The following is a 23,193-nucleotide window of genomic DNA, read 5'->3' as shown; positions in this document are numbered from 1 at the left end:
CAATGATGGGGAGGTGGCCGAGAGCCTGACCACTCTGGGAAACTGCACAGCTAACCCACCCACAGCCCCCGACGTCGAGCCCGGCCCGGGCGCCACAGGTACCCCCAGTCCCGACGTCGAGCCCAGCCCGGGCGCCGCAGGCACCCCCAATGCCAACGTCGAGCCCGGCCCGGGTGCCGCAGGTACCCCCAATGCCGACGTGGAGCCCGGCCCGGGTGCCGCAGGTACCCCCAGTCCCGACGTGGAGCCCGGCCCGGGCGCCGCACGTACCCCCACTCCCGGGCGGCTTCCTGGCGGCGGCGGGCGAGGGCGGGGTGGGGCTGGCCGTCATCCACTCACCAGCCTCGCCCTCCCCAGCGTTAATGAGATTAGCGATTGAAGGCGTGCAGGAGGCGCGGGCCACCCCCAGGCCGCGGGGCGGGACGGCGGCCGGGACACAGGCAGCCGGACAGCGGCGGCGGCGCAGGCAGCGCTCCGGGGCCATGGAGAAGGCGCGGCCGCTGTGGGCCAGCCCGCTGCAGTTCGTGTTCGCCTGCATCTCCTACGCCGTGGGCCTGGGCAACGTGTGGCGCTTCCCCTACCTGTGCCAGCTGTACGGCGGAGGTGAGTGCGCGCCCGCCCGGGCTCCAGGGCAGCCAGTGCCCAGCCCCGGGCGCCCGCTACCCCGCCCGCGGGCGCCGGCTGCGGCTCCGGAGCTGGGACCTCGGGACCTCGGGGAGCTCGGGGAGCTCGGGACCTCGGGGAGCTCGGGGAGCTCGGGACCTCGGGACCTCGGGACCTCGGGACCTCGGGGAGCTCGGGGAGCTCGGGACCTCGGGGAGCTCGGGACCGGTCCGAGGCGGCGATGGCTGGGCTTCTAGGGACGGTCCGCGGTCCGCAGAGAACGGCCTCGCTCAGCGAGCTCCTACCCTGCTGCAGACCGAAACTTGTATTCCCCGCCGCCGGCAGCGACTCACATGGGAGGATCCTGAGAGGACCCTGAGCGCCTTCGCTGAGTTCCTTTTCTTCTGTCGATCCTCACTCTAGAATACTTTTCCATTGATTTTGTTTAGATAGAGTGGAAGGGAGGGAGGGAGGGAGGGAGAGAAACATGGATGGGAGACACACTGACTGCTCGCCTCCCTCACTACCCTGTCTGGGGCCGGGGATCAGACCTGCAACCCAGGTACCTGCCCCTGACCAGGAATTGAACCCCAAACCCTTCAGTCTGCTGGCGGGCGCTCCAACCATGGAGCCAAACCGGCCAGGGCTATTTCTTTAGATTTCTTATAAAAATCATGATTTGGGGTTTGGAACCAGAGGGCAGGAAGGCAAATCGTTCTATTTCTGCTTTTGTTTCAACGAAAATTTCTCTGAAGCATCACACAGCATGCCCACTAGACAGAGAGCAACATACACCACGTTCTCACCGCTCGGGGGACAGGGACGCCGGTGACATGCCGAGGGACTCCGTGGAGGCCCGCTGCCTCTCTGGAGGGCAGTGTGGCAATAAGGGTTGACGTCTCAGCGTTAAACAAACTGCTTTTCTTAACTGTTCCATTTCTAAAATTCTACCTGAAAGAAATAATGAGCGTCTGACAGGAGGCAGCTGAGAGAAGGGTGGTCTCCATCTTTAAATGAAAGCAAAGCCCCGGGAACCCCCTCAGCCCTCCACTGGAAGGGGCGCTGGTTCGGGAAGCATGGGCCGTCCATTCGGGGTGCTCTTCGCAGCCATTAAGATCATGTTTCACAAAATGTCTCGTATTTTCTCACGTCATATATTAAACGGAGGGATGGGGAGTCAGAGTCGACGCTGTAGCAAATGAATGGTCGCAATGTAAAATATACAGAGAAAAGAGAATGAGAAAATATACCGAAGTGTTCAGAATAGTTATCTGTGGGTGATTTTCGCTTACTTTGTAGTGTGTATGTGTGTGTTACGTCTTCTATAATCTGCACGAATGTCTTTTTCACCATAAAGGACAATGAAAGATGTTAGACCAAAATATTTACAAAATTTAACCCATTTGAGACCTAAAACACTGCACCTTCTCTCTTGCCCCCACCAGCTTAAAAAAAAACAAAAACAAAAAACTCAACAAAAAGATTAATCCATAGTTTTTTTTAAACACTGCATTTTTAATTCTGACTCTTTTTGTTTAATTTTAAGGGCGTAAATACATCATAGTTACATGAAGGGCGTGTGTTGCCATATGCTATAGCGATTTCATAACTGCCTTTCGAAATAATTGTCATCAAGGTGCGATTTCCTTGTCCTGCGTCGGCACACCTGCCATGCTACCTTTTCTTTCCCCGACATTGGCCAGGTGAGCCTTGCTGTCACCTGACTATATCATTCCTTGTTTCTTTCTTTCTTTTTTTTTGGCCTCACCCGAGGACATTTTTTGATATTTTGTTCAGGTAGAGTGGGAGGGAGAGAGAAACATCGATGTGAAAGGGACACATCAAGTGGTTGCCACCCTCACGACCCAACCAGGGCCGAGGACAAACTGCAACTGAGGTACGTGCCCTTAGCGGGAACCGAACCTGGGTCTCTCTGGACCACAGGCCGACGCTCTAACCACTGAACCAAACCGGCCAGGGCTCATTCCTTGTTTCTAACAACACCATTGCCCAAATAGCCTGCAGGTGGACACAATAGCCCTGAAGTAGAATAGATATAAGGAACTGCTGGGAAAACCACAAGACCTTGAGTTCTCAGGAGAAGGAAAGAAAAATGTGTTCCTGGCACAGAGTATATCAAGCTGGCAGGTAGCTAGAAAGATGGATGGATGAAGGTCAAGGAGTGAGTGGACACTGGTGAAAGGGTGGGTGGATGGGTGGATGGGTGGATGGATGGATGGATGGATGGATGGGTGGATGGATGGTGGATGGATGGTGGATGGGTGGGTGGATGGGTGGATGGATGGGTGGATGGGTGGGTGGATGGGTGGGTGGATGGATGGGTGGGTGGATGGGTGGATGGGTGGGTGGATGGGTGGGTGGATGGGTGGGTGGATGGATGGATGGATGGATGGATGGGTGGATGGGTGGATGGGTGGATGGGTGGATAGGTTGGGAGGTGGATGGATATTGGTTGGGTGAATGGCGCCCCCAGGCATCTGTCTACAGGATGATGACTAAGTAGTTTACCCTGGCCCAGTGAGGACTTGACCACCTAACACCTGCCCCGATTTCCACCTTATTTTCTGCCACTTATCTTCCAGCCCCTCCCCCAACTTTTCTGACCAGCTCTCCCTGGGAAACACCTACTCTGCTTCCACAGGTATTTCCTCCCTGGGGAGCTGCAATCAACCTGGAGGGCTCCTGTCCTCCCTCAAGGCCAGGCCTCTCCCTGACTGTCCCCACTGCCTGTCTGGGCCCGTGTGAGCCCCAAAGGACCACACGCTGTTCTCCAGGTTCTCTGACTCCTACTAGCCCGGACTCTGTGGAGTGGCGGGGTCAGAGGAGGCACCAATAAGCATTTGTTGGATGAATGAGCCAGGTCTGTTATGAAAAGCCACAAGGTCCATAAGGTGGGAATGCCGGTAGTTTTCCCAAGCCTTTTGCTGCCAACAATGTTGCCTATTAATAAGTGATTTATGTCCCTCCAAACCCAGGCAGTTTACAGACCCATTCTTTACCTACAGCCGAAGGGTAAACCAATCACTCTAGAAAAGGCTCCGGAGCAGTATGTAACTTCCTTCCAAGCAGAGCTGGGTCCCTCCTACCCCCAATCCCCCCCGCCCCCCCACTCCCCTCAACAAAGAGCTTGTTGATCAACCGCAGAGCCAAGCTGTGCCAAAATACTTCCCAGAATAAACGGATTAGGGGTTTGTGCCCCTTTCCACGGGGCTCAGCCTGTGACCACGGAGGCTTTTTTCTTCCTGCGCTGGGGGCCAGGCCCGCATGAGGAATGTTAATTCTGCAGATTACATGCCAGGTACCAACCTCTGTGCGGTGTGCTGGCCCTAGGTCAGAGGTTGCGGGGAGCAGCTGCAGGAACTACACACAATCTCTTCTTGAAAAAGTCAGCAGGTCTTGGCAATCATGTCAAAGTCTAAGTTGTTAGGGAAGAAGTCGGGATGCAAATGTGCCGTGTACGAATGCGCAGGGCAAAGTGTGGTTTTATGTACGCACGTACTCACGTACTCCAATTGTGCGTGGAACGTGGAGAAATGAGAACAGTTGTGTGGCTCGTGGAAATACGTTTTTTTCCCTCCTCAATTTTCTCTATGTGATATTTGAACCATGAAGAGGGGGAATCAAAGGCTGCCTGACCATGCAGTAGGACAATGACACTGTAATCCCTGATGTCCCCTTCCCCTCAAAGCCCCTGCTGCTCCTCCGGTTCTTAGGATCTTGGTAAACTGCTGGACCCCACCCCCAGAGATTCTGACTCAGATAGCCGCAGGAGGGCAGGGTTCTGCATTTCTGACAAGCTCTTAAGTGGTGTCCATCGAAGGACCACACTTAAGGAAGCCCCCCTCCCAGGCGCCAGCTGCTAGAACCTGGGCAGTGGGTTGCTGGTAAGTGCGGAACAACTGGCTTTTGGACCTAATTTGTAGCATTTGCTGATGACCGTGGTGTAAATGCTCCCTCCATGGCCGATGGCAGACTAGCAAAGTCCTGGCCTCGGATGAACAGCGGGGAGAGCTGTTCAGAAAAGTTGGGGGCAGGGCTGGGAAGAGATGGGCAGAGCCAGCTCTGGTAAGCAAGTGTGAGCCAACCCGGCACATCGCTGGAGCCACAGCCCCGCGGTCGGCACCCAGCCTGGAGCGGAGCCACAGCAGCGGGGCCCTGTAGAGGACAAAGGTGTGTACGTGGAGGAGGAGGAGGAGGAGTTGGAAGCCTGAGAAACGTTCCCCGGAAAGCAGCTGACTCCAGCTGCCTCTCCGAGGGTCTCAGAGAGCGAGCCAGACGCAAGGGCTTGCAGAGATCCATGTAACGCAGAAGGAATTCTCTCCTAGTGATATTCTTGGCTTTAGGAAACAGATAAGGTAAATAAGGAAAATAGCAACATGCTCTAGAATGACAAATTTGTGTGCATGTTGGGGTTACACATGTTATAAAATTTGGAAAATAGACAACTACAAACACAACAAATAAATAAAATACAAAATCACCCCAAGTTTCAGCACCCAGAGGTCAGGACTGTTAACACATTTTTGGCTTTAAAAAATTAGAACCAGCCCTGGCCAGGTGGCTCAGATGGTTGGAACGTCATCCCATACACCAAAAGGTGGTGGGTTTGATTCCTGGTCAGGGAGCATACAGGAGGCAGCTGATCAGTGTTTCTCTCTCTCTCCCCCTTCCTCTCTCTAAAAAATTCAATTAAAAAATTAGCCCTGGCCGGTTTGGCTCAGCAGTAGAGCGTTGGCTAGAGGACCAATGAGTCTCGAGTTCGATTTTGGCCAAGGGCTCGTTACTGGGTTGCGGTTGGTCCCCAGTCCTGGACGGGGTTGTGCGGGAGGCAACCAGTAGATGTGTCCCTCTTAAGTTGATGTCTCTCTCTCTCTCTCCCTCCCACTCTATCTGAAGATAAATAGAAAAGTATCCTCGGGTGAGAATTAAAAAGAAAAATCAGACCCTGGCCGGTTTGGCTCAGCGGTTAGAGCGTCGGCCTGCGGTCCAGAGAGACCCGGGTTCGGTTCCCGCTAAGGGCACGTACCTGAGTTGCAGTTTGTCCCCGGCCCTGGTTAGTCGTGCGGGTGGCGGCCACTCGATGTGTCCCTTTCGCGTCGATATTTCTCTCTCTTCCTCTCTCTCCCTCCCACTCTGTCTGAAAAAATGGAAAAGTGTCCTCGGGTGAGGCTAAAAAAAAAGAAAAGAAAAAAGAGGACTTTTATATGTAATTTAGTGTCTTGCCTTTTTTTTTTTAACTTAACCTACTATCATTTCCAAGGTCATTTAATATTATTTGAAAATATGAACTTAGCCCTGGCCAGTTTTCCTCAATGGTTAGAGCACTGGACTGAGGGGTCAAAGGTTCAATTCCTGGTCAAGGGCAAGCACCTGGGTTTCAGGTTCAATCCCAGAGGGCCCTGTTGACCTTATGCTGGAGACAATCAGTTGATGTGTCTCTCTCACAGGGATGTTTTTCTTTCTCCCTCCCTCCCTCTTCCACTCTATCTAAAAATCAAAGGAAAATATCCTCAGGTGAAGATTAACAACAACAACAACAAAAAATGAACTTAGCTCCATAATATTCCCTTGACAGGTATAACATACTTGTTTACCCATTCTCCAGTGTGGAACTTAAAGTCATTTACAGTTTTAGGTGATTATGACCCAAATGATTATCATCTTTTAGTGGAAGAATTTGCTTTATTTATATTTATTATCATATTTTGTTTGCTGTTATTTTTCATCACATTTGTATGGCCTTGCTGTTTTCTTCTTATTGGGGTTTTATTTTGATCTTTTACAAAATAAAGTGTATCTTCTCAAGTGATTTCAAAGGTATAAATCCTATTTTCAGTCTAGTAGTGGTTAATTTAATTTTTTAAAGAAAAAGGTACTTCTTTGCTGTAATTGTCAGTATCCAGAAGGAAAGTTGAAATCGGCAGTGCACTGTTATGCCCTGTTTCTCCCCTTGTCCTCATTTAATTTCCCAGTATTTCAGGTGCACGGTGAGGACTTTCATACTCCTAATGTTACATGTCTTCTCATCCGAGAATTACATTTTTCATTTGGGTTACTTTATAATGATATTAACAATATGATCTTTAGAATTAATCCTGTCGAGTGCATTTGTCACTGGTTAGTTCTTTTATAACATAACTCCACATTTAAGTTCTTTATTGTGATCCAACACTGATTGACTATAGTTGATCAGCGAATGTTTTTTTCAGAAATACTGAACAGGTGGTTCCCTTTCTAAGCACATTTTGCCTTTGTTTCCCACACGACGGAGCCCAAATCATTTTTCCTTGAAATTCTATAGATGCTACTCTGCTCTGTGAAGACATTTCAGATTTTTAGTTCTGCAAAGGAGGCTCTACAGCCTGATGATTTATTTATTTTATCCTCACCCGAGGACATTTTCCATTTTTTGTTCAGATAGAGTGGGAGGGAGAGAGAGAGAGAGAGAAAGAGAAACATCGATGTGAAAGGGAAACATCGAGTGGCTGCCTCCCGCAGAACCCAACCAGGGCCGGGACAAACTGCAACCGAGGTACATGCCCTTAGCGGGAACCGAACCCGGGTCTCTCTGGACCTCAGGCCGACGCTCTGACCGCTGAGCCAAACCTGCCAGGGCCACCCTGATTTATTTTTTATTAGCTCTTAGGTATCCTACAGATGTTATATAAGTGTACATGATATGCAGTTTTTACCTAAAAAATGCATGAGCTCTGTGTCTAGGTAGTAAATATGTTTTCCTCACTTTACTAGTGAGCCCGTCGGGTGACACGGGCAGAGACGTGTCCCGTAGGATTTGCGTGCGTCCCAGCTGCGGTGGGCAGCGTTCTCCGCTCCTCGGTCCTCACTCCAGGCGGAGCCTTAGGCTCGCTGGCCGTGTGCGTCGCTTCTCTTATGAGTGCCACTTGTCTGCCCTCTCCTCTGGCTGCAGGGTAATTTCTCAAGGTCGTATTTCTTGAATTGACCTTTCTTCATCATTGCCCGATGTTGTTCTAGAGACACAGTGTCCCCTTGACTCTTAGAGATCGAGTTCTGGGCGTCTTCCTCCACGTTTCTCCTGTCCCCTCTGAAGGAGGCAGAGCCAAGTCGGGGAGCAAAGGCTTGCAGAGAGGTGGTCCTGTGTCCGCGTGAATTTTAAAACTGATTTGAGAGAGACAGACATCGGTGTGTTCTTCCACGTATTTCTGCACTCACTGGTTGATTCTTATATGTGCCCTGACCAGGGATTGGTATAGCGAGATGGTGCTCTAACCAATGAACCACCCAGCTAGGGCTCAGCATTCTTTTTTTTTTTATCTTGCTGATTGCACTGGGATTGTGTGAGAGGGTGTCCTTGTTTCTAGGAAATACACACTGAAGTATTAAGAAGCAAGTAGATACATGCACGTTTCCCTACTGGTCTGATTGGGCCCCTCACACGTTGGCAATTGGTGCCCAGTAGGTGGGGCCCTGAATTTTCCTCCACGTGGCCTCTGTCCTTGGGTTGCCTGGCCCGGCTTCGTACAGTGCAGCCTCAGGGACGTGTTCCAAGAAAATGAAGCCACAGCTACAGGCATCCTGTTGGGAGCGTCAGTAGTTGGTTCCTTTTCATTGCCGAGTAGTATTTCATGCGTGGACGTACCCACGTTTATCACCCGTTCACCCACTGAAAGATAATTAGGTTGTTTCCAGTTTCTGAAAAGAGCTGCTATCAGCATCCGAGTGTAAGTGTTGTGTGGACAGAAGTGTGCATTTCTCTACAGCGAATACCTAGGACTCCAGTTGCTGACTTCTATGGTCAGGAAGCTACGTTCACAAGAAACTGCCAAACCGCTTTCCAGGGAGGCTGCGGCAGTGCCCACCAGCCACTGTGGCCATTGTCCAAATCCTTCAGCTCTCGGGATTGTCAGCACTTTTTTTTCTCTTTCCCTTCCTTGTCTTTCCTTTTTGAAGATCTAATTGGTTTTATTAAGTGATTCACGAATTGGGCTGCTTCCCATCCTGCAACTAGAAGGGTGTTCCCAGCGTCTCTGATTGTAACCATTCTAGCAGGTGTGCTTGGCATGCCGTTGGGGTTTGAATTTGCATTTTCTTAACTAACACTGATGCTGTTAACATCTTTTCACATGCTAATTTGCCATTTATATGTTTTCTTTGGCGAAATGTCTGCTCAAACTTTTTGTACAGGGTTCTTTTCTTTTCTCGTGACTGAGTTTTGAGGGTCCTTTATATATTCTAGTTACAAAGTCTTTATCAGATATGTGTTTTGCAAACATTTGCTCCCAATCAGTAGCTTGTCTTTTTATTCTCCTAACACAGAGCAGAATGAAAAGGAAGTTCAGTTGATCGATCTTTTCTTTCCCGGGTAATGCTTTTGATGTTGTCTCTTAAGACACACTTTGATGTTGACTCTAAAGGTCAGAAAGATTTTTCTCCGGTGTTTCCTTCTAGAAGTTTTATAATTTTGAGTTGTACATATATATAGGATGTCCCCCAAAAATGTATATATAACTTTGAGTAGTTATAAAGCCAGCGTTTATTAAGATACATTTCATTTTCAAAGTGTAATAGACCCTACAGGCACCTGTGTCCATTGTTGGGACACCCTGGGAATCTGTGGTCCATCCCGAAGGGTGGTTTGGGTTTGGGTACACGACGTGAGGCCAGTTGAAGTTTGTATTTTCTGCGTATGGATGTTCAGTTGTTCTAGTTGTTGAAAACAATGACTGCAGAGCAAATTCACCAGAATCGTGTGTGTGTTTGGATGGTTGGGGGCAGGAGGAGTGACAGGAACTGCTGATGGGCAGGGCCCCAGAGCCCATGTGCCCCGGGCACCAGGCCCAGCACGTCTAGCCTCCCACCGGCCGCGGGCCGCGGGCAGGCCCTGCCAGAGACAAGCTTTCCGTGGACCTTGCCAGGCTGCTTGTGGCTACTGTTTGACACCTTGGGTGACAATGAGGTTTTCTTACAACCACGGAGAGTCTGGCTGTTGCTCCAGACAGGTAGTGTCAACACAGCCTGTCGTCAGGGACATCTCGGGTGGGACCTCAGATGGACTCCGCGTACTGAGAGGAACCTGGTGAGGGGCTGAGACCCCTCACCAGGCCGGGAGGGGAGGGTTGGTTTCAGGCCCCGGGTGAGCAGGGGAACGTGGGGGCCTCGTGGTGCGGGCCCTGCGCCCCCTTTCTCTCTGCGGTCAGCACGCCCACAGTGGCTGCACCTGGTCGTGCTCCCCGCTATTCTGCTTCTCTGATTTCTGTCCCGAGGAGATAACCAAGCTCGTGGACCCGGCTCTGTGCCCAGCTTGGTTTGGGGTGGCAGAGAACGGGCAACAGCCTAGGTGTCCAAGGCTGATGAAATGAATCTGGACCCATTCTCCTAGTGGGACGTTGTGCTGCTACTTAAGGGTGATGCAGGCACCCGTGTGTCAGGAGGGCTTGGCGGTCCCATGGTTACAGGACAGTGTGCAGCACAGTGGATGCCTTTCACAGAAGCACGTGTGAGTGTCCTGTTTGCCTTCAGCTCTCGGGCTTGCGTCACCACCAGACCTTAACCCTTAACTGCAGCAGCGGGGTTCGTGTCTTCTGCAGAAGTCCTGCCCTCTTTGCCCATTGGGCCTGTTTTCAGGTTCACAGCCAAGGAGCCCGGGGCCGGGGGGAAGGCTGAGGGGCTGCAGAGAGGAAGGGACTGGCCCTGAGCGGTCTGCCTGGGCCCAGCCGCAGTGTGTGGGCTCTGGACGTGCAGGAAGTTTCGTAACAGACTCCAGGTGAATTTTAGAGGACCCTTATTAAAGCTGGGGACAGTGAGACGGAGGGCAGAGAAAGGGGGCCTGGGGACAGTTCAGGGGGGTCTGGGATGAGCTGCTGCTGCCCTGGGTGCCAGCCTCGTGGGGTCCCGTAGAGTTGAGGAGATTCGTGCCTGTGGGAGAAGTGGGGGAACAGGCGTGCTCCTGGGAAGGAGAACGCAGCGGGGTCCCTTGTCTTGGGGCTTTTGTTTCTCTGGCAGGCCGGTGTCTTAGGGGAGGTCTCAGGGGAGGGTTTCAGCAGAATAGTCATCACTTTCCAGGTGTGTCCTTCAGGGCCGTGGTCCTCGCTGATGGTCAGTGCCAGGGCAGGGGGTCCTGGTGTCGCCCACCTGGTTTTGCTGCTTTTCTGTGTCTGGCGCTGAAATGCACCGGAGGCCTAGATGGTGTGTCTAGGCAGGTGACCCTCTGTCTCTGCTGTAAATTGCTATCAGTGTGTTCAGCTCTGTCTCAGTTTCCCTGTTTCCCTTGTCCTGGCTCACTGGCCTGTCTCAGGACCAACCGGAGAAGCAGGGGGTCAGGTGTCTGCACCAAAGGGGGGGGTGTCGGATATGGTGACCGCCCCCAGCAGGCCGCCTGCGCTGTCCGTGCGTCAGGCAGTGGGGAGGTGTCCACAGCTCTGTTCACACCCGATGGCTCCCACTGTCACCAAGGGTGCTTGTCTGAGGAACCCGTGGCTTTAAATTCTTGTTTTAGTCAATTTTATTAAAAAGAAGTGAGATTTTAGGCTGAAGGCCACTGTATAAAACAGATACACACAGAGGTGCTCCCTAAAAGGAAGTGGTAGCCTAGGCTCGGTCTGTTGGGGACCCCCCCCCGTCTCCCCCCACACACACAGCAAGCCCCTACCTTATCTCTGAAGATATGAGGCCTGGAGGACTATTCTGTGACGCTGGACCATTGAGAGGCAGCTGACATTCTTTGCCCAGGTGTTGGCTCCAGGGCGGGGAGCAGGCTGCTAATCTCCGTCCATCTCACACCAGCCCCCGGTGAGGCCGGAGGAAGTGCCTAGTGAGAGGGTTGTTTTCTGCACCCCTTCACCCCTTCCCTGTGGGGGGCGCCGGGTGGACGGATGCAGGGGTGATAGTCCAGTATTTCACCACTCTGTGTGGTCCTGCCTCCATTCGTCGCTACAATAGAGGATGGACTAGGAATTCCTTTTTCTGTTAATTTTTGTAAACAACTGTATCTGTAGCCATGATACCACAGATGGGGTGGGCAAACCAAAGTCCATTCCTTAATAAAATACGAGAATTTCCATCACGTGTGGTTTACCTGCTCCTTAGAGAGGGTGTCTCTTTAAGAGGCTAGATGTTCAAGAAAGATCCAACAGCCCTGGCCGGTTTGGTTCAGCGGTTAGAGCGTCGGCCTACGGTCCTGAGAGGCCCGGGTTCGGTTCCCGCTGAGGGCGCGTACTTCGGTTGCGGTTTGTCCCCGGCCCTGGTCGGTTGTGCGGGTGGCAGCCACTCGATGTGTTCCTTTCACATCGATGTTTCTCTCTCTCTCTCTGTTCCTCTCTCTCCCTCCCACTCTGCCTGCACAAAAGATGGAAAAGTGTCCTCGGGTGAGGATAAAAAAAAAAAAAAAAAAAGAAAGATCCAACAGTCAAATAAATCTTGGCAAGTCCCTTTTTACACAAACCCGTGTTTGGTTATTTAGCCACCTTAGCAATACAACATGTTTATACTCTAACTGGGATAAACACTACATGAGAAACACAAGCCTATCGGATGTGTTAGTAACAACGACCACACCGCGTGAGTGAGACCGATTATCCTCGTGTTGGCGGCGGGACCGGCACAGGTGTTAGTCCCGCGGGGTCAGACCAGGGTTCAGCCCCCTCGGTACTTGAGTCCTGGCTAAGAACGAATTCAGAGTCAAGACTCAAAGTGTAAGAGAACGTTTATTTACGGGGAGGGGTGCATAGAAGAGATAAATGATGATGGAAAATAAGGAAAGAAAAAAAAGAGAACGTTTATTTAGAAAGTCACGGAGGTAAAGGAGTGAGTGGTAGAAGAACTGGGACCAGAAAGAAGTTACGGAGGCAAAGGAAGGAGAGGATGAGACCTCGTTCTGTCTTCTCGGAGGGGGTTTCAGTCGTGAGACGAAGTGCGGCAGCGTTGGTGAGGACGTCTCGGCAGAGCACACTCAGGACAGTGAACCGAGGAAGGGTGGCTGCTCCGCTCTCCGGGAGGTCTAGAAAAGGGGGCCTTGGAGGCAGGATCGGGGGTTAGCCCAAGAGGAGCTGCCGTGGCCCACTGCCTGTCCCGAGGGGTCCCTAGAGGGAAGACGTGGGGAGGAACGGCGCTGGTGTGCTCCCCCAGGAAGAGCCCTCGCTGGGTCCTTCGTGCTGAGGGTCGTTCTCTCTCTCCTGCAGGTGGGGATCTTAGGGGCAGGCTCGGGAGGCTCTGATGGAATATACGTCAGCTTTCCAGGTGTGCTGTTTCAGGTTGTGCTTGGCCCCAGGGCAGGGGTCCCTAGTCGGTGCATGCTGTCCTGAGGCAGCCGGGTGTCACTTGTCTGGTTTTGCTGCCTTTTTGGGCCTGGAGCTGAAATACAAGCCCAGATGTTATCTTTAAGGAGGAAAAGTCGGGGGTCCAAACCACATGACCAGTGATAGCTAGAGAGGAGAGTTGCCCTGGGGGAGAGGGTCTTGTTTTCCCAGTTTTGCCCCTTGCTGGGCTCTCCACCCCGGCACCCTCTGTCCCTGGCCCAGCGCCCTTGCTCCGCTGTCTGTCTAAGGACTTCAGAGTCGTGTCTTCTCCCAGCGCGTGCTCTGTGGACTTGTAGCTCAGGAACCAGAGTATAACCCAAACACAAACACCAAGTGTTCTGAAGGACCACTTCTACCCCTCATTTGAAATAGAATCAAATCGATGGAACTATACCTTTTCACATTAAAGACAAGTTAGTAAAATAAGTCCAAGTAATGTTGATATGAGCTGCAGCGTGAGCCCAACTATTTTAATTATCATGATTTCGGATTTCCCAGGATGCAACAGCACTAGGCTGAGCCGTCACTAGCAAGGAGAGAAAAAAATCACTAGCACACTCATGCACTGGGGTCATTGTTGTCATTTTCAAAGACTCTTCAGGTAAGCTATATTTTCAGACTCTTCAGATAAGATATTTGTTAGAGGAGGTAAGTAGATAAACGAATGTCTGAGTTGCACCATCCCTGCCAGGAACTGTATCACAGACACAGAGTTAAAGCCTCCTTGGTAAAACAATGTGGAAGGGTCTATATATACTACAAATCTAGCAAAACACCTTTATGTACAGAAGCCTACATATTTTGGGACGTTCTTTTAAGTACTGAAACCTAGCCCATGGAAAATTGGACCAGAACATGCAAAAAAAAAAAAAAAAAAATGAAACCAGACCACTGACTTACACCACATACAAGAATAAACTCAAAATAGATAAAAGACAAGTACCACATGATTTCACTTATTATGGAACATCATGAACAAAATAAGCTGTCAACCAAAACAGACCCAGAGTCATGGAAGTAGAGAGCCTCAGAGGATGGGGGATGAGAGGGTGGGGAGAGAGACCAAAGAACTTATATGCATGTATGCAGAACCAATCCACGCAGACATTAGGTTGGGGAGGCAGGAGTGGGGTGGGAACGGGAGGAGAGGGTCATTGGGGAAAAAGGGGGACATCTGTAATACTTTCAACAATAAAAAAATAAAATAAGACTTAAATGTAAGTCGCAAAACCATAAAAGTTCTAGAAGAAAATATAGGCAGTAAAATGTCAGACATCTCATATAGCAGTATTTTCAGATACATCACCTAGAACAAGGGAAACAAAGGAAAAAAATAAATAAATGGACTACATCAAACTAAAAAACTTCTGCACAGCAAAAGAAACCATCAACAAAATGTAAAGGAAACCTACTGTACGGGAGAACGTATCTGTCAATGATACATCTGATAAGGGGTTAAGTTCCAAAATCTACAGAAAACTCAACACCAGGAAGACAAACAGTCCTATTAAAAAATGGGCAAAGGACCTGAATAGACACTTCTCCAAAGAGGATATACAGATGGTCAATAGACATGAAAAAATGCTCAGCATCACTAATCATCAGAGAGATGCAGATTAAAACTACACCTGCCAGAATGGCCACCATCCATAAATCAACAAATAAGTGCTGGAGAGGGTGTGGAGAAAAGGGCACTCTAGTACACTGCTGGTGGAAATGCAGACTGGTGCAGCCACTGTGGAGAACAGTATGGAGATTCCTCAAAAAATTAAAAATAGAACTGCCATCCGGCTCAGTGATCCCACTTCCAGGAATACATCCTCAGAATCCTAAACACCAATCAGAAAGAATATATGCACCCCATGTTCACAGCAGCACTATTTATAATAGCTAAGATCTGGGAACAGCCCAGGTGCCCATCAGTAGATGAGTGGATAAAAAAGCTTTGGTACATTTACTCAATGGAGTACTATGCAGCTGTAAGAAAGAAAGATCTCTTATCCTTTAGGACAGCATGGATGGACCTGGAGAGTATTATGCTAAGTGACACAAGCCAGTTAGAGAAAGACAGATATCACATGATCTCACTTATATGTGGAATCTAATGAACAAAAGAAACTGATGAACAAAATAGGTCAGAGGTACAGATGCATGGAACAGACCAACAGATCTCAGTGGGGAAGGGGTGGGACAGGAAGAGATTAACCAAAGAACATACATGCACACATGCAGAGCCCATGGACACATAGTGTGGGGAAGGCCTGGGATGGGACGGGGATTGGGTGGAGGGGCGCAAAAAGAGAGAAAATGGGAGACATCTGTAATACTGTCAACAATAATAAAAAAAAAAAAAGTAAATACATTTTTTTTAAAAACTAGCCCATGGGCTCAGATGCATTCCACCCAGGTAAGAACACCAAATAAGAACCGCGAACCAAAACTGTCCACTCTCAGTTTCTAGTCTTTGATCTGACAGTGTTTATAGAACCTCAGACTTTGATTCCAGTTCGCACAGTTAGGAAGTTATACTAATCGTGGGATGAGAGAGATTTGTATTTTTGGAACCCATGTGAAGGCTTATTCCGCTTTATATTGCTTTTCATCCCGGCCAAGTTCCCGGAGACCAGCGGACTGAAAGCTTCCCAGGCTGCGGGCCGGACCTCCACAGCGGTGCCCGGTTCCAGTGGGGCCGAGCAGTCCGGCCCTTGGTTCCATTTTACTAGAGTCGATAATGACAACCAGACAAGGAGGGGTGGATGTGATTCCCAATAGCACACAAGGAACACGAATCCGTGCACGCCGTGATATACACCCCAAACAAGCCATCTTTATTCTGGCTCCACTGGGGAAGGGGACTTCTGACAGGGCTGGGGGAGCACGGGGAGCTGGGACCCGGGCGATCTATCGGCCGGAATGGGAGGGCTTAGAGATTTCGCTGGCATGGCTGCCCGTCAGCCATGGATGGATGGCGGAAGAGAGAAATGGGTGGATGAGTGGAAAGATGAAGGGGTAGGAGAATGGCTGGCTGGTCGGTGGGTGGGTGGGTGTGTGGAAAGGTGGAAGGATGGGTGGACCGGAGGAAAGCCAGAAGGGAGGGCGGGTGGACGGAAGGGCGTTGGCAGAGAGGATGGCCGGGTTGCAGAGCACAGCGCACTGGTGACCGGGCGGTGGCTCTGCGTGCCCACAGGGAGTTTCCTGGTGCCCTACCTCATCATGCTCGTGGTGGAGGGAATGCCGCTCCTGTACCTGGAGCTAGCCGTGGGACAGCGCATGCGCCAGGGCAGCATCGGAGCCTGGAGGGCCATCAGCCCCTACCTGAGCGGTGTCGGTAGGTGGGCGCTCCCGGGGGGACCCTTTCTGCGTCCTGCCTCCCCGGGTGGGGGCGGGCGCAAGGGGCCAGCACAAGGCCCAAGAGAGAGCCCTTGAGTGGGGCGGACAGACGGCCCAGAGGGGCTGCCCCAGGACACTGGCTAAGGGGCTGGCTCCTGCCCCCCACAGTGAGGAAGGGAGGAGGTGCACTGGGGACCTGAGGCCACACTGTTCTGGGCCGAAGGCTGCTAGTCTGAGGGGAGGGGGCGCTGCCCCCAGGAGCTGTGCCTCCCTGCCCCACTCATAGCCCTTCTGGGGACTGCCCCCTGCTGGCGACTAATGACTGTCCTTCGGTGAGCAGCTGCTTGGAGCCAGCGCTGGCCTGAGAGTCCCTGGGCATAAACCCATTTCCTCTTCCTCTCACCACCGAGATGCAGGGGTGTCATCAGTACCTCCAGTGACGGGGCTGGGCACACAGGGGGTAGGAGGGCCACTGCCTCGTAGCCTGCCTGCCCTGGGCACCCTGGGGCGGTGGTTAAACTGCCTTCACACGCTCACCCTCCTGGTACCAGCTGGAGGAACTTTGACCAGCGATGACCACACTGTCCTGCCACCCCTCCCGCCCCAGACAGGAAGCCAGGGTGTCAACTGTGTCAGGTGCAGAACTGTGTCCCGTGCCCCGCCCGCCTCCTCCTCTGGAGTGGCTGTTAACTTGTAACACGGAGGCACGTGGCACTACAATCTGCCGAGTAAACAATCCCAGAGGGCTTCTCCGAGGCGTGGTTTGTTGTGTAATAGGAAGGGCACCAGGTGTCTGCCCAGCAGGGCTGCTAGTGGATGCTTAACGCCCAGCTGGGGGCGGGGCGCGCTTCTTGCATTTGCTGATTTCGTGCTGTGACTGCACCACCACAGTGATGTGGCCAGGTTCAGGCTACCAAGGAGATGCCCTGAAGCAAGGGGTGGGCAGAGCGCACGCGGTGGCTGGGCCCATGGTCAACCATCCCTCTGCTCTCCTCTTCCCCCCACCCCAGGTCCCCGCAGACCTGACCCTGTCCCCACACTCCTGACACCTCCTCACACCCTTGCCCCCTGCCACCTTAGGGCAGGGACTGGCCCAGGGGAGCTAACCTCGGGTGAGCCAGGAGGGAGCCCCCGCAGGGTCTGGCAGCGACCACAGGCTCCTCTCCAAGGTCTGAACCCTAGTCCTGCCTCTTCCCAGGGGGGGACAAGCTCGGCGCCTCCCGTGTCCCCTCTGAGCACGGAAACAACCGCCCCCCTCACAACACTGCCGGGAGGGCCCACGGCACAGAAAGGCCTTCGCCAGCAGCTAGCACACAGACCCCCAAGATGCCATCGGCCTCCTGTCCGGGGCTGGGGAGGGTGAGGGAAGAGAGGAGCCTCGGGGACCCTGTCACACCTGCAGCCGAGGCCCTGCCACCCGGGCCGCACACTGGGGGCGTCTGCCTGGCCCGGGCAGGGGCTGGGTGGGCACCCTCAGCGCTCTCTGGTCCCGCACAGGCATCGCCAGCGTGGTGGTCTCCTTCTTCCTGTCCATGTACTACAATGTCATCAACGCCTGGGCCTTCTGGTACCTCTTCCACTCCTTCCAGGTGAGCGGCCGAGCCGGCGGGAGCAGGGCGGGCGAGGCGGGCGGCCACCACTGGGGACGGACAGGAGGCTGTGGTCAGCTCCGCTGTCAGATGCCTGGCCCGTGTCCCTTGTACATTCCGCCTCTCAGGCCCACCGTGGAGTTAGGTGGCCCTCAGACACCGGCAGGATTGGAGGGAGTGTGGATCCCCCTGGCCACCCCTCCCTGCCTCTCCTCTTCCCAAGCCCCATCTGTGCCCCTGACAAGCCCTCTGGTGCCCTGTCTGCCTTCAGGTGCCCCAACCGCTGCCCCTTGGGGACCAGCACCCTTCTCGTCCAAGAGCCCCTTATCGGGGCCACCCCATCCTCTCCACCTGACCTTTGGCCTCAGCCCTCACCTCTCTGTATAATGCTTGTGTTGACCCCAAGGACCCCCTGCCGTGGTCTGTGTGCCCCCTGAACGCCAACAGCACGGGCTACGACCAGGAGTGCGAGCAGGCTTCCTCCACCAAGTACTTCTGGTACCGGAAAACCCTCAACATCTCGCCGTCCATCCAGGAGAGCGGCAGCCTGCAGTGGGAGCCGGCGCTGTGCCTCACCCTGGCCTGGCTGGTGGTGTACCTGTGCATCCTCCGGGGCACGGCGTCCACGGGCAAGGTGGGCAGGGGGCAGGGCGGGGGCGAGCCGAGGGGGGTGGGCATGGCCGTGCGCTACGGCCATGCGCTGCCAGCGCCACCTGCTGGGTGACTGTCCAGGTGCCAGAGGGGCTGAGCCGCAGCCTCATCTCAAACAAGGACGTTCCCCCACGGGAGAGACAGACAGACAGACAGACGTTCTGCCCCTCCAGCCCCAAATGCACACTGCCCACGTAGCACCACGCAACCCGACGGGGAGTTTCCCCACCTGTGAAAACCTCAAGTGGTCGAAGACTTCCTGGGGCACGCTGGCCCCAGCTCTCCCGCTCAGCTGCGGGCCGGTCGGAGGGTGTGCAGCTCCGCCATCAGTCCGACGCCCACAGCTTCTGGGAACTCGGGTGGGTGCGACCTGGGCGCCGGGGCTGGGCAAGTCCAGGCGCTTCGAAGCCGGTTTGAGGACCTCCGTGGAGCTGCTTTCCCTGGGCTGTGGGTCTGGCTTGTAACCTCTCCTCCCGGGGGCGCCCCCTTGTGTGCACTGCTGCTGGGCTGGACGTCCCTGTAACTGCTCTGCGCCAGGGAGATCTCTGAGTGTTTCTATCGCCTGCCACCTTGCCCGAGGTTCAGCAGATGCCCGGACCCCCAGTGTCCTCGCCTGTCCCTCAGATCCACCTCGGGGGGCATGCCCAGTGTCTCAGCCTTGCAACAGCCCCTCATGGTAGAGTTTGTACCCCACTCCCCTGAGGCTTAGAGCAGTACAGCGACCTGCCCAAGGACACCAACTGGTGAGGGCAGAGTGGGCAGACCCAGCTTTGCCCCAGAGACTCCTCATCGCCTCAGTTTGGTGAGCCGCCTCCTGTGTGTTCTCTCATCTTCATGACTTAACCAGTCCCCCCCCCCCAAGGCCCAAAGAGTCTCCCTGTCCTCACCCTCTCGACCACCTGAGTTGTCTCCTGCAGCCTCACCATGTCTTTCTTGAAGAATCCAGACCACAGCGACCTGTGGTGTTTCAGACACCGTGAGATGACCCCAGTACCATGCTTCGTAGGACATTTGGTTTCCAAACCCTGTGATGGCCTGAACCTTACCCCCAAGAGCTCCCGCCATGGCCCAGCTGGGCCCCGGCAGCTTGCCCCGGCCTGTCCACGCTCATCACAGATGGCTTCGCGGTTGATCTTTGCTGGATTCTTACATACAGGACCCACACGCTCTGGGGGCAGGGTCTGCAGACCTGGGGGTTAAGGGAGCCATCTTTTCCCAGATCATCTCTAAATGTGCTGCACGAGGTCCCGTCACGCCCTGAGAACTTCTTATTCGTCTGTTTCCTCTGCTTCAGCCACACCCTGTCCAGGACAGGAGTGTCCCATCAGCTCTGTGTGTGGGGGTTGGCTTGTCAAGGGCGGGTTCCTGGCCTCCTGTTGGAATCTTTGGCAATTGGCTTCTCCCCCTGGGTGGGCCTGGATCCCCCGTCCACCAGCCCCACCAGCTTCCTGAGCCAGGAGAAATGAGCCACCCTGCTGGGGGTCCAGAAGCCTGCCAGGAAATACGCCCTGAGGGGGAGGAGGGGCATTCCCAGGGCGCGCCCTAATTGCCCTAAGTGTCCCCGTGAAGGATGTTGTCACCCCTCCCCCGCTGATGTCCCTTGATGTCCTTGAGCTCACAAGTCAGAGGTCCTGTCTTCCCACTTACTCTCTCCGCCTCGAACCTGGTTTATTTTCTTGCAACCTTGGGTGGATTGATTCTTCTTCTCAAGTACAATGACCTCAGTTTAGAGTCATACCCGACCTCTGCCGGCTGCCCCAGGTGGGAGGGCAGAGCCACCGGCCTGGAGAGTCACAGGAAGACGGTGCCGGCCTCGGCCCAGCCCGTCCGATGTGGGTCAGCAGCTGCATTTCTCATTTCTCACCGGAGGACCCAAACTTCAAGCAAACTGCTTTCCCAAAGGGGAAAAAAAGAAAAAAAAAAAACTTGCAAAATATTTCTTTGCTTTGTCTCAGAGGCCCCGGTGTACATATGAGTTAATACACAGGAAAATATTAGGTGGACCAAAAAATCCATCTATTTGCCATTTTAAAGCCCGTGGAAGTGAGGCCTTTCCTGAAACTCGGTCGTTGCACCTGTTGTTTTGCTGGAGGGGCGTCACCCCCTCCCTGTTGCAAGCTCTCAGGGCCAAGGCCTCTGGGGCCCGGGACCCCGTCCTTCCTCGAGCCCCACGCTCCCTCCTCTGACCGCGCAGACCCTGTGAGCCCTGCTCCTCCTCCGCTGGGGCCTGGGAAGCCAGAGACGAGCTCAGACTCCGGGTCGAGCCTCGCGCTTTGTGGGCCGCCCGTCCGTGGCTCATCGCTGGATTGCCTGCATTTCCTCCTTTACACGGTTGTCTCCGGGCAATGCAGACACGTTCATGGGACAGGTGTATTTGGGGGGCTGCCTCAAACCCTTCCTGGAAGAAGGTCGGGTTGGAGGGAGGGTGAGGCAGGGGCCTCAGCACTGCTAACCTCTTCTCTGCGACCCAGATCTCCTGGAGGGTCTCCGTTCCATCACCCCATTTCCCAGGCCGACTCAGGACCGACCCAGACTCGCGGTGTCTTTCCCCCTGTCAGCAGCCGGGACACGGAGGCAGCGTCATGTGTCGGGGACAGCGGGTCTGTTGTGGACAAACCGGCTGTGGCCACCATCTCTGCGGGGGCTGACTCTGCCCTCCGGTGCCCACAGGTGGTGTATTTCACGGCCTCGCTGCCCTACTGTGTGCTCATCATCTACCTGATCAGGGGCCTCACGCTCCACGGAGCCACCAATGGCCTGGTGTACATGTTCACCCCCAAGGTAGGAGCCGGAGGGACGGGGCCCCAGGGTACCCCCGCTCATCCTGCCATCTTCCAGAATGGAGGGGAGAGGGGAAGACGGAGGGTGGGTGACAGCTGTCGAGGACCCAGGAGGCTGGTGTGAGGCCTCCAGGCTCTGGGAGGGGTGTGATTACCTGTGGGTGCTGAGTCACCTCCTCAGCCAGGCAGTCCCCAAGCCCTGTGAACTCTGGGGCACTGGGTCTTTGTCCGCTCCTCCCCCCCATCTTCACTGCCCCCACCCACCGCTGCCCAGGGTCACCTGGACGCCTTCCCGGCCTGCAGACTAATTACCTGCCCTGAGCATCGTTCCCATGACCCCAGCTCCCTACAGGGCACATCCACATCCGCAGGGGCCCCAGGTCCCCCCCAGCTCCCACAGCCAGTCTTCATCACTGTCACCTTTGGGGCAAGACAGAGTCTTCACTTAGCAAATCTGGTCCTTGCAAACAAGTGACTGTGGGAACAACACCCCCGCCCCGTCCCCCCACCCCCATTGCTGGGGTTCAGCACAGACCTCGGCCTCCACCACCACTTCTAGAGGCCCAGACCCACATAGGACCTGGCTTGTGGATCGGGGCTCAGTTCCCCGACACTTCCAATTGCGGGGGAGGGCAGAAGGCTGTGTTTCAGCTGCCAAGGAGTGGACGGGCAGCGGCCGGAGGCCAGGAAGCTGGGTTCCAGCCCCAGGCCTGCCTGTGTCTGGCCGTGTGCTGCAGGCAGGGTCCTCCGCCTCGCGGGCCCCTCCCTCCCGGCCCTGGTCGGAGAGTCTGGGGTCCCACCCGGGCGTCATCAGCCCTACCCCTGCTGGCTTCCCAGATGGAGCAGCTGGCCAACCCCAAGGCCTGGATCAACGCGGCCACCCAGATCTTCTTCTCGCTCGGCCTGGGCTTCGGCAGCCTGATCGCCTTCGCCAGCTACAACGAGCCCTCCAGCAACTGTCAGAAGCACGCGGTCATCGTGTCGCTCATCAACAGCTTCACCTCCATCTTCGCCAGCGTCGTCACCTTCTCTATCTATGGCTTCAAGGCCACCTTCAACTACGAGAGCTGCTTGAACAAGTAAGCCCAGGCCGCCCAGGAGCCCCAGGCCTGGGGGGCGAGACACGTCTCCAAAGCTCCGAGCTGACAGGGCACCTGGGAAGAGGTGGACGCCAAGGTGCCGAGGGGCACGGGGCAAAGGCAGCGGCCTTGCAGTCCTGAACCCAGGGTTCAAGTTCAGGCTCTGGCCTCCACCACGAAAGGCTGTGCCAAGTCAGAGTGTGCCTGCAGTGGGGGGGGGGGGGGGGCAGTCTCCTATGCCAAGCACGGGGCACAACAGGGCAGTCAGCAGGTGAGCCCCCCTCTCTGTGCCCCATCTCTCCGCCTCAGGAACCACCACGAGCTGTCTAGCAGAGCCCTGGAGGCTACGGAATCGGCTTTCTGTAACCTACCAAATACGAGAAACACCCAGAGGGGACACAAGGGCTATTTACAAATCTGAATGTAAATGTTCATGTGATTTAATTTCGATGTTGTGGCTCATGGGCGCCACATTGGGTGGCCCTGGTGTGGAACGTGTCCATCATCACGGAAGTCCTGTCGGGCACAGCTGGCCCACAGGTAGCCAGCTGTGTGGGTCGGTTCCTCTTTCCATCACTGTTCCTATTTGAGGCTTCTTCAAAGTCATTCAAAATACCTTGCCATGTAAAAGGTCCCAATCAGGCCTGGCCGGTTTGGCTCAGCAGTTAGAGTGTTGGCCTGTGGACCAAAGAGCCGCGGGTTCGATTCCGGTCAAGGGCACCTACCAGGGTTGTGGTTCGTCCCCGGCCCTGGTCAGGGTCGTGCGGGAGGCAGCCAGTCGATGTGTGTCTGACGTCGATGTTTCTCTCCCTCCCTCCCTCCCACTCTATCTGAAGATAAATGAAAAAATATTCTTGAGTGAGGATTT

At 54.2% G+C, this 23,193-nt stretch overlaps 1 protein-coding gene across 1 annotated transcript in view; it reads left to right on the top strand.

Annotated features, from left to right (window-relative positions):
- The first annotated feature begins 395 nt into the window (after window positions 1-395).
- Window positions 396-23,193, top strand: part of SLC6A20 (solute carrier family 6 member 20) — a 32,513-nt gene continuing 9,715 nt past the window's right edge. The window contains exons 1-6 of the mRNA XM_036266938.1: window positions 396-603; window positions 16,084-16,224; window positions 17,724-17,815; window positions 18,222-18,449; window positions 21,137-21,247; window positions 22,084-22,325. Of these exons, the coding sequence (XP_036122831.1) occupies window positions 483-603; window positions 16,084-16,224; window positions 17,724-17,815; window positions 18,222-18,449; window positions 21,137-21,247; window positions 22,084-22,325 (935 nt within the window). The 5' untranslated portion in view covers window positions 396-482. The remainder of the gene's footprint in view (window positions 604-16,083; window positions 16,225-17,723; window positions 17,816-18,221; window positions 18,450-21,136; window positions 21,248-22,083; window positions 22,326-23,193) is intronic.

The sequence above is a fragment of the Molossus molossus genome, unplaced genomic scaffold, assembly GCF_014108415.1.
Source record: "Molossus molossus isolate mMolMol1 unplaced genomic scaffold, mMolMol1.p scaffold_m16_p_18, whole genome shotgun sequence".
Taxonomy (NCBI): Eukaryota; Metazoa; Chordata; class Mammalia; order Chiroptera; family Molossidae; genus Molossus; species Molossus molossus.
This window is presented reverse-complemented; position numbering and strand designations above follow the sequence as displayed.